The sequence below is a fragment of the Lepisosteus oculatus genome, chromosome 10 (assembly GCF_040954835.1).
Source record: "Lepisosteus oculatus isolate fLepOcu1 chromosome 10, fLepOcu1.hap2, whole genome shotgun sequence".
NCBI lineage: Eukaryota > Metazoa > Chordata > Actinopteri > Semionotiformes > Lepisosteidae > Lepisosteus > Lepisosteus oculatus.
The window spans coordinates 37,694,452-37,706,464 of NC_090705.1; the positions used below are offsets into that span (position 1 = coordinate 37,694,452).

Genomic DNA, 12,013 nt, shown 5'->3' on the forward strand with positions numbered 1-12,013 from the left:
AAAAAGGGATTTCTTCAATACTGAAGGACATAAAATTTACCACAGCAGTCAAAGTACTGAACTCTAGGGAAAAAAAATGTAAAAATTGTTAACCGTCAATATCAAGATAGTTTGAAAAATCAAACTCATAAACAAGTTCCAGCCTACTGTATAAGACTGTCTATAAGGGTGGTCTATTGTATGGCATTAATTTTCTTACGAGCCAAAAACCACTACCCCCTTTTCCTCCAAAAAAAATAGACTGACTGAAAGAAAATGAATTAATTCTAGCATCTCAGAACTGGATGCTGATTAATGAATAGATGCTCTGAGCTCTAAAGACGACTCTGGTGACAAAATTGGAAGCAGGTAAAGAAACATTCGCTAGGAAAACAACTTTTCATGCTATCCTGCCCAACCTGTTTCAACAATGTTGCAGTATATAATGCATCCACTTTATCATTCCTGGACCACACAGCTGGATAGAGCATTTAGCCCCAGAAAAAGAAGAAAAAACAAAACAAAAAAAATAACAGGACTGAGTCATCGGAGCTCTTGGAAAGCAGATGTGTAAGGAAGATCTTAGGCTAAACACATCGCTTAACCCTCAAATCGTGGTGGTGTTTTGAAAGGAAGTAAGGACATTTAACTGTTTGGAACACTGAAGATGAAATAGTAAATGAAGGCAACTTAAAAAGTCTTGGTCTTATCCTCAGAGCTGTATAGGTACCATTCTCTAAAACACTAGGTAATGGAAAGACAGACTAATAAGGAGTACTCCACAGGCAAAAAAAAACTTTTGAGCAACTTATTTCTTTTTAAGTCTCACAGCGGTTTCATTTTGCTAACATAAATCTTTTCTTATCTAAACTTTACACAATCCCTGGAAGAGCATCTAAAACTTTCCAAATTTGGCTCTGCCTGGTTACAGATAAGATGATTCTATCAAGGCCTTAAATTTAATAATATGCTGCTTGTTGACAGTTTGATGCTTTTAAAATGTATTTCATTTGTATATTTACAATTTAGAAGGCTCTCATGCGGCAGTTTGCTGTGGGGTTCCTCACAGAACTCCCCTTTAACACAAAAAATAGATGTAAAAGTTTAAAAAGTGTAAGTCACCATTTGAACTTCCAACTCCCCCAGTGTATCCCCTTCCATTGTGGCGATCATTCTCACAACAGGTACAAAAAGCTATAATGTTCCACCAGCAAAGGAGTAAAGGCTGACATGCATCTCTGAAAGTATTGCTAGCTTGTGACAAATTACCACACTGGTCAGAAGTCATGTATGAAACGCACTGTCTGCCTTTTTCCCTTAGCCTGCTTCTGCCTGACTGCTACCGTAGCGAACAACCAAATGTTTATTTATAATTTCTCTGTAGGAAAACAGCAAGTTTCACTCCAGCACTTCTTTTTTTTTCTGAAAACACTAGCTCCCTCTTAAGTTACTTACTTTTTAAGACAGCCACCACCACTTCACCTACAACCAAGAAATAATTAATTTAAGAATGCATCCAATTTCTTTTACTCTCACTTCGCATCTGTTGAAGCACCTTCAATGAATGTGAGGATTTTAACATTTTTCTCCATGTAATTTTTTGTCACATATGGCTTTAATACTAATACCTCTTTCTTTAATTAGTAGTATCTGAAATCCTAAATGTTCAAATTTCTTGCAGGCCTCACCTCTAAATCTAGGATTTCTTGATAGCTACAAATACATTTCAGGACATATGTTTCCCAATTAAATTGGACTGTGTTTATTTTGAGACTTGGTTGTTTAGGAGGTCAGATGAAATGTTTTAAGGAAGTTTCAAATAGCAAGACCAGATTCTAAAGTGGGGTTTTGTGTCTTGATCACCAAATAACAACCTTTGAAAAAGGATATTCCTTCATTTAATGTAACAACAGAAAACTCTACAGTTGTCAAAACTATCAAGGAGCAGTAGCCTGAAATGCACTAACAATCACAAAAGAGCCCTTTTGGAGGAATCCAGCACAGCTCAGCAGGATAGGATTTAAATAACAGATTTAAAAACAAGAATAAAAATAACTGCATCAACCAGCCCTTTCTTACTCCGACCACAGTCCTATTTTCCTGAATCTGAAAAACAACCCATTTGGTTACCAGAATGAATCCAAAGCGTTATTAAAAGTTTAAGGCTACCAATTACTGCTGTCTGTTCTTTCAAAGTAAACTTTGGCATTACGTCAGATGGTTTTAAAAAATCGAAAGTTTCCTGCTTGGATAAACTAAACCACCAGGGAAGGTGTCTAGCCACTTGCAAAAACTTTTAATGGAACATTTTTTTTAAAGAGACAGTGTCACCTTTTTTTCAAAGGGTCTTTTGTTTCAAGAGCATTTTTTTCCCCGAGCATTGGGCACTTTGGTAAAAATGAATACTTAGACAAGTATTTTAGTTTTTAAATAGTTATTTTTCTTCTGCACTTTGTTCTTACTGGTTTACTTGCAGTAAACTTTTCATGTTGTAACATAATTTCAAATAACGACAAAGTGGTTTTCCAGATTATTCTCCATTTAGAAATCAGAGAAAGCCACTCAAGAATCGTCAGATCACTGCAGTGTAAGTACTCACACAGGCCTAAAGGCAGATCTCAGATATTAAAATACTTAAAAAAATGAAAGGTTCATTTTCATATAGCATCCTGCTCAAAGTGTGGCGTACATTTTTTATCCTAGAAAAAATATTTCTTCAGAGTGAGTCTTATGAAAAAATGTTACTTTTACCACTATAGATGTAACCTATTGAAACGATAAAAAGTTCACTAAATTGATGGTTAAGCAGATCCTACTATCCTCCCTTTTATACCAATTCCTGTATTAGCAGAGTAAAAAAAACACTGTACTCATTTTTAATTTGGGTACATTAATATCAAATATTCTCTATATCGTACTGTACATCCTTTTAATAGGAAACTACTGATGAACAGCTCAAACTGTTGTTGTTGTCCTAACAGTCCCCAGTCCCCAAGCTAAGTTTTTTTGTACAAAGCAGAAGCATATATACTATGTCTTTCTTTTTCCTGTGAGTTATACCAAAATACAGAATGCATCAGAATTATTGTTTTCATTATCCATCATAATAAAGTATTGCGTTAGTATTTGCTATAACATTTTTTCATTGTAATGTATTAAAAGAAAACTACAGTTAGGAGCATAAGACATTTCTCAAGACGGACTAGTATTTTGTCTAAAGTTAGCAGGAGACAAAACAAATTAACATTCTGTAGATTCATCTACTGTACAGCATTCTTTGTTCCTTTAAAATTAAATAGAACACAAGAACACATTCCAGCTGCACTTTCGAATTACTAAAAACTATTTCTGAACAGGCGTGGTGGCTTTATAGGACTCCAAGCATCTTGCTAATATAGTCAGTCGCCTGTTGTTGTTGTTTATTCTTTTTTAATGTTAGACACATTAAAGAGATCTTTTTCTTTAGAATTTCTTACTGGTACCTAACGTTTACATTATCCAATTTAACTGTACAAAAAAAAAATCGATGGAAACACAAATAGATAAATATAACAGACACAAGTAATGTCTTAACTTTTCTTAAGTCATGCAAACTATAAAGCCATGTGTAACAAATGGTTGCCCCCCACAGATGGGTTCTGTTAACACTGAGATCTAAAATTCTTTTGTCACCCGTAAAGTTCCCACTACATTGAACTGATCTATAGTCGTACTGGAGCATAAACTGAAGTCGGCCCATTTACATTTCAAACATATTAAAGACTATTCAATTTCAATATAGGGAATAATACCATATGGTATTTCTAGGAAGAATACAACACACCCCGAGAAATACTACTTTACAAAATGATGCTTAATAATACTTTCTCGCCCAACTATTTGAGAAGCAGCTTATTTCTGAAGGTTAAAATCTGCCTTTTCTTACGTGCCTAATTGAACTTCTCCAAATTCTTTTAAGTATTAAAACTGTTACTTCAGGATAGAAGTATAGAAATGAGCAGGTAAGCAGCTTTCAAATAGTTTATTATTGTTTATCAAGTAGGGGTTAGCCTGTTTAATAATAACAACATCTAATATATGTAACATAACATTGAAATAGCTAACCCCGTCAGGAGTTTAATAACGCATAACAGTATAATTTACCCCGTATTGGTATTTTTTGATCAAATATCAGTTTTCCTGGTAGCACTTTCTCGTTGAAAGTTCTTATTATTCATCTGACAAGTTGAAAACATGGCCTTTTTTTTTTTCAAAAGATGAGCCGCATTTGTTTGCCTTGGCCACGTCATTAACAAACTTTCACCAACAATAATGAGATCTTTCATGGGTAGAAGCGCCGTATCATTTCCAGACAGTGTTGTCAGTTTCACAGTTTACAGGAAATACTGTAATTCATCTACTGGAACCAACACGGGATTTTTGTGTCATAACCAGCTATACATAGTAGCAGCCTAATATTGATTCAAGATGATAGCAGGTAACTTCTGAAAATGACTTAAAGCTGGCATTGCCAAATCCAAAAGCTTTAAATTAATTTACAAGTATCAGCGCAGCCTATTTACACTACCAGGTTAGTTACTTTCATAAAAGAAACACATCACTATCCAAAATAATCATGCAACTATTTCCTCTTAAAATTATGAGCAAATATAAAAAAAGCATTTGGTCTTGAAAGTCTGGAAATAATGTCATCAGCGCTTCTTCTGTATTAAAAAAGAATAATAAAGATGGAAATTTACATATTTTAATTCATTTTTGTTTGATCAAACGGTACGGAAATAAGGAGTTAGATATATAACTTTCCTTTGTTAACTTTCACGAAAAGGAATTTTAGAAAAGGTACTTAAGAACTACAGTACATGTTGCTTAGTCACGCTACCCAGAACTTTTTACTACTGAACTATAGCGCCGAACTGCCTGTCTGCTTACATTAAAGCCATCGTCAAAACCCCGTAACTTTGAAGTATTCTGCCTTGTTAATCTTTTAATTTTATATAAAAGAGTACCATCGTTTTGCAAGTCTTGCCATACCTAATATAGAGAAGTAGAGACCGAGTTCGAGAACAATATCCGCTGAAAACTTCAAAACCACGTTAGACAATTCAATCCAAACCTTAAAGCAGATAAAGATTATCTTTAAAAAAAAAAAACCTCGTTCTGTTTTCTATCGCAACATAAACTCACACAAAAATACCTGGGTTTTTTTCCCCCTTTTTATTTGAATTCCAGTAAAACATTCTTTAAAGAAAGTTATATTCCACTATTCTGGATAAACTGCAGAATTTTGTAACCGGTTGAATTAAACACACAGCCCATTCAGGATGCTGTCTGCGACAAACACATTTAAAACATGTATACGTTTCTAATCGCTTATCTATAGTTAAGATCAGACTTCACAGTTGAAAGTTTTCAAACTTGCAAGCACACGGCCCCATTCCGTAGTTATGTTACGCATCATTACCCTTTTACAGAAACCTTCCTTTTAAGAAAGTTTTAAGTAACACCACCAGTTCCGCAGCGTAGCTGATAACCTTTTCGCTCATCTGCTATAAGCTTTAACAAAACTTAAACATGTATCATATTTAGAACATAAATACCAATATGTACACAGCATGCGCTACATAATATCGCTACATTTCACAACACTTAAAAGAAACTTTCGCCCGTCACAATCTTGTAACTGGTAAACGTATCAAAGCACTAACCAAAAAAAGGGAAAAAAAAACTTCGCCACAAACCTACTGGAAATCATGTTTTTCTTCCCTTTCTTGAACGTGACCTCTCGATTAAGGCTACTGCAAGTTGCAAGTAGCCAATTTCAATTTCTCATGCATTTGACCCAACAAAACCTAAATGCCATGTGAAATCTGAGAAGCCCTGCTCTTTTTTCTTAGCAAAGTAGCTCACAACTGATTCACAAAATCCCTTAGCTCTCCCCAACATTACATAACAATCCTAAAGAGATCAGCATTCAGGAACTATTATTCGCATCACATTGTTTGCTCCATTCTTTACGTTGACTGTTTCTTTTCACCTTACCTGTTGATTAAATTGCAATAATCTTTGCAGTCTGAAAGATGGTGGAGCTTTGGCTTGAGCCATGAACCGTCTTTGTGTTGTTTGTTTGTTGATCTCTGGTTATTTTAGGGGATTTAGAGATTTCTGATTTCTCCTATGCAAGTGCAATCGGGGTGACTGTGTTTAATAATAAACGCCTGTAACTGAAAAAAAAGGAGGTTAGTTTGCAGTGAGCTCAGTTCTTTATCAGAAATGTTATCGCTTGTCAGGACCTCAGACTCCAAGCATTACGTCAGTTTCAAGACACCAACACTATTAATATCAAGAAGCCTTTGCAGAGGAAAGCGCCACCCTAGCCTGAGCGCTCTTAAAGAGACAGATGCTATAGCTGTACACTGCGTACAGCAAGCAGTTTCTTGGACATTGAGCGCTACAGGTTGACTTACGTCTCCCATGTAAAACTCCTGATGGAATAAACCCTCTATAATAAGATGCGACATTCGTAACGATATCGCACTCTTTCTTACTAAGATCGCGATCTACTAAGATTCGTTATTTAAGAAAATATAAAGAACGACAGGGACACACAACAATGTATTTTTTTTTCTTCAGTCGTTATTAGTTACAAAGATTCATTCATAAAATACTTGTTTTTTTTATAATAAGGTAGTTAATGACAATGTTCTCATTCTACACGTTAGATTCCCCGTGTAATTCATGTTATGTAGAGCAGATCTTTATGGAAATAAATGGTACAATCGTATTGCTGAGATGCGCGCACTGCCTTGAAGCTTAGGATACTGTACTTAAATAAATCCGAAAATTAAGTTTTTCCAAAAGTATTTATGCCCTTGTATTTCCTATACAACACTCTTTATTGACAATTATTTTTAAAAGTATGCATTTCAAACAACATCTGCCGATAATAGCTTCAGCATCTCGATTAACATTCATGAAGATTTAATTTAAATTTTAATTAAAGAGATATGCCAGCAGTCGGTTCTAAATATTCTCTCTGATCCAATAATTATGACAAACTGAACTGCTTTGAAAACTGTAAGCAAATTATTTATACATAAATGTTGTGATGACCTTCTTGTCAGAGATCATTTATTGATTAAAAAAAATACTTTTTTTAGCACCATGTAATTTTAAGAGCGCCTGGTTTCCCTTCATGTCGTGTAATTTGTAAGCTGCAAATGGTCTGCTACTGAACTATTTAACTTTCCTGTTGTATCCATCAATCATCTAGGTATTTCAAGTTTTAGACTAATATGCCCTGTTAAAATGCTTCTGTTTCCCTCGTCTGTCTAAATTTGACACCACAGTTGTCTTCGAAGAGTTTTCGGTGATACGCGAATATCGTAGAAAAAAAATTAAAAATAAGAACATGGACAGATTTTGTAACTATAGTACCTGATATACTAAAATTGGTACAGAAAAAAATAGTGATTTTATTACACTACATTTTTACTTTCTCAGAAACAGAAAATAGTCAACAATAAAATGCCTCTCTATGGCATACAGTGTAGTTATATATTTTGCCAAACATCTAGTTTAAATGTTCCTAAGGAAATCTATTTGCAGTTTGTATTTTGAAGTTTCTTAAACGTTTGCCATTTTGAATGTTACCAGAATGTATTGTGAGCTATATAGTGAATTATAAATTGTTTCCATTAAATTACTCACACAAATTAAATTTAATCAGCAAAAATGAGTATTGATAGTTATCGATGTGCCCAGCCGTGACTTATTTGTATAAAGCTATCTACTGTAGGTCTTTTAATAATTCTATGAAATATAATAACATGAGTGTTGCACCGTGGCAATTATTTCCTGCTAACACTTCAGACATTGCAAGTAACCTAAACAAGACTGCTGATCCAAATAATATATATGATATAATGCTATCAGCATGTTTATTGTAATAAATCATTATTGTAAATCATCATTTAATTTTCCAAGATAAAAATGGCACCATTTTAGTTTGGTTTCCTAAGGAGTATGAAAAATATTGTTGAAATTTGAAAAGTCTGTAAATAAATGAAAACTTAGTACTATGAGTTAATCATTTTATCTTGCATCCATATCTCTATCATGTTGTATATACAGTATACAGCATATACTGTGTCATGTGTAACTCTAAACATGCATCTTCTTCCTTAATGTATATCCAAGAAAAAATGTTTTCCTTAATGTGTTTGATAAGCATTATTTTAAAATTTGCACTTCAATTTAAATAAATAAATATATATAAAGGCACTATTTTCAAAAGTTTCCAAAGCTATTTATGTAAATATATACATTTGATGTGTTTTTGCCTTAAATTGGTTACATACTGTACTCCACAGAAAGCACAACTAACATTAAAGTTTCCTTTTTGCATACGCAACTACCGGACAACAAAAACTTTCAGAAAAGGTTTTCGATTGCTACTCTTTGCCCTTAAATGTCTGCACATGTGTTGTATATTATTGTGCAATTTCTTTTCATGTACGGTATGTATAGAAAAACATGCCTTGTAGTTTAGTAAGTGTGAGTAAAAGCTTCTAATATTCACAGAAAATTAAATGTAAATAAAAGCAGTTCTATATTTGTTCTGAGAAAAAATAACAAATTAATAAACACGACTTGCAGGATAAACAGTTAATCTGTGAATCTATGTTCCATCAGAACTATATCAGTAAATCAAATCTTAGTTTAATTTGGCAATTATTATACTCACTGTGTGCTGTTTTAAACCTGCGCTGTACATTGCTTGATTCACCTGTGTTGCTTACTTAAACTTTATAGTTACAGTTACATGTTCACAAAGTAGTCATGTTAGATGTAAAAAAAAGTGCTACAGACATAAATGATGTAAGAATGAAAGGTTTTAGGGGGAAGGGGGTGGGTTTCATTTCAAGCAACACTACTTAAGGAAATAAATATTTTGTAGCTGGTTATTTTTTGTTTGGAGGTAGAGAAGGGGTGGTGTTTGATGTTTATCATTCTGAAATTGTGCCTTATGTCTTCTTGTTAAATCCAAGTAAAGCACTGTGTCCTTTATCACAATGGAAAAAAAATGTTCTCCTAACTCCTACCAAAGTTTGTTTAGCCCAGACACAAAAGGGATTAGGATTTAAGCTCTTCAGTGCATGGTTTACATTGCTAGAATTTTAGTGCATATTTGAGTTTTTAGGTTATTAAACTACACACTGTGCATTGTCCTTAATAACCAGAAATCTAATGTAAAGTTTGCAAACTCCTTTTCATTTTACTTTCAGTTTGTAAATTAATTGTGACTGTCACTCAATAAGTAAGATGCCCGTTACGTCAACTTTGTTCTTTGTATCTGAGAACATTTCCCATCCTTACTGAAATCCAGATAATTCTACAAAATTTAAGTTATGGGGAGACGTTTTTTTCAGGCCCCCAAATGGGAAAAAATAGAGAGTGATAGTGTGAGAATTTAAGTTCTGAAAGCTCTTGGTGGAACCATAAAATGCTTTTCTTTGCACTTCTACTCTAAATTGTCTGCAGCAGCTTTGTATCATGCAGGATATTATTATAACGTTTAATTTGTTTGACTGATGCTTTTATCCAAAGTGACTTAAATTTGCACCCATTTATCCTGCTGGGAATTTCACTGACGCAATCTGAGTGAAGTACCTTGCTCAGGGGAACAGCAGCATTGTCCCACCTGCAATCACTTACTTTTTCACACTGCTGCTGCCTTGTTAAATCAGTTTCCACATTTCATTCAGGGCCACTGCATAGTAAATTGAGGCAAAATGCTCTTTCTCCTCAGATAAGAATTATAATAACAACAGTGAAATATGACAGTTGTCATAGATTTAATGCTTGAAAACAAGGTAAACATGCAGAAGAATAAGCTTTATTATTACAGAAAATTTTTTTGGGGTAATATGATTTGTCCAAAATTCTAAAATGAATGTATTTAAAACAAGCTTAAATCAGCATTAAAATGGAAAGGCAACAATAATATATTTCCATTATGCATTCTCTGTACTTATAAGGAATGTAAAAAGTGCCATTATTGTATTGAAACCAGGACTCTAATTATAATACTGTAAAAAGATTAATGTAAAATCAACACAAATAAGTATACAGTAAAACAAACTTAATTATCAATGGTAAAAAAACATTTCTCCTTAACAGCATTTTTACGTGTGTATGATGGTTTTAAACACATTTATTTTTGTTTTTTATTAATGAGAAATTCCCAATCTACATTTATGATTAATTATATTTTCAGAAGCAAGATATATGTCCACAATCCTGACATATCTGAACAAATCCAGTAAATATTAAGAATTAAATCATGTAAAATATTCTTAAATCAAGAGCACCAACTCAGACAAAACTGTCCCCTGGTAATTTCCTTGATATCCTTAAGCTCAGATAAACCTGCATAAAATTCTACAAGCATCAGAATATTTTCACTCCATTAAAGATACAAGTCTAAATACATCACATATATTGTTAGATGCACATTTATTTATACAGTTTTTCAGTGATAATGTACTGTATCTCTTAGAAACAGATCATATTCTTGATATTAATTGAAGTGTAGCCTGCCATTGAACCATTAGCTATGAAAAAGTTACTATTTTTTAAGATGGATATTTAAAGATATGGATACATTTTCCATATCATATTTCCATATTTTCTTTTTGCAAATGAAGTGGTGTTGTGATGTTATTCTAAACCTATTTAGATCTGATTTTCTTTCTAGCTCAACATAGAAATTACTACTAATTAAAAGCGATTTGTGTGTGTGGTTTGTGTTAGTCAATACAGTAGCATAATCTAAAAATAAAGTAAACTTCATACTTATATAATAAGATAAATGTAATTCATACTGTACAGTAAAACCATTACATTGTCCACAAATATGTGCAATCACTGATCAAGTGAAAGCTTTTTATTTGATCATATAAGAATGTAATGCCATTTTACTCTTTTGAAGAAATATGATCTCGTTTAATCAACAAGAATTTAGCATGTGTACTGTAAAACGTAAAAAAGTGCAAAGGAGTCTTCCAATTCAAATTATTAAAAGATTCTTATAAACTTAGTGAGTGGCACTACAATGTGCTCAGTAGACTGGGAATTAAAAAAAATATCCTACCATAATATAAAAAAAACATTCTAGGAATAGTTCAGAAAACCCTTTGACCAACTACGTCATATAAAAGTAAATATTGTCAGAAAATACAAACTGATAAGTTTGAGCCCTGACTATAAGCTTGAAACACCCAGTTCTGTATTATTTAACTATGTTAAATTATACTCCTCATTTCAGTTAACTCTCATTGACATCTAGCCATTCAACTACAACCACTATACAGTACATGCATGTGTTTAAAAAGTCTGTTTATGTGGAAGCCGCAGAGAAATAGAATGCACCATGAAGCAGCTTTTAATTTAAAGAATAACCCCAGCCTTAAACTCAGAAATAGAACCTCTAGGGGGAGAATCTTTGCTCAAAAACAGGAACAGATGCACAGAGTTGGTTTAAAGAGCACAGAAGAAAAGGCATACACATGAGGACTTACAGAATAGAAATGGTATGAGCACAAGGTCAGTCCTACAGGTGGCTCACCTGGACAGCCATTCGGCACATTATGGTGTGTGTTGGGTTTTAAAGGTCAATAGCCAAAATTTATCCGCAAGCTATAAATTCTGTGGGTGAAAATTAAAAGTGTATGTTTATTTCAGATCTGTATATCAAATGAAGGGACAAGTAAAAAAGGTGAGCAAATATGAAAATGGTTTAAACAGATACACTTCATTTTCAAGCTACAATATTTTCCAAATTAAATTCTTTTTGCAGGAATTATGATGTAGAGTTATATTTCAAATCCACAAGAAGATCCGGCTGGAGTCTGGCTAAAGTCTATCTGATGAAAGGATGTTGGTGGGGGTCGGGGGTCAAAGTTCGACCCAGAGTGACATTTTCCTTATGCTGTGCCATACACAAACTACAGTTACACATTCACGCAACACATGG

The 12,013-nt window shown here is 33.4% G+C and overlaps 1 protein-coding gene across 3 annotated transcripts in view; it reads right to left on the bottom strand.

Annotated features, from left to right (window-relative positions):
* The window catches only part of trps1 (trichorhinophalangeal syndrome I), a 135,328-nt gene extending 129,035 nt beyond the window's left edge, over window positions 1-6,293 (bottom strand). The window contains exon 1 of one of the 3 annotated variants that reach the window (XM_015357079.2): window positions 6,019-6,293. Coding sequence is in view for 1 of the 3 variants with exons in the window: in XM_006635570.3 (XP_006635633.2) it covers window positions 5,722-5,731 (10 nt within the window). In the remaining 2 variants the exon portion in view is untranslated. Of the gene's footprint in view, window positions 1-5,717; window positions 5,850-6,018 lie in introns of those variants that run through there. The other 2 variants (XM_006635570.3, XM_015357081.2) reach the window with 2 other exon arrangements.
* Window positions 6,294-12,013: the final 5,720 nt, after the last annotated feature.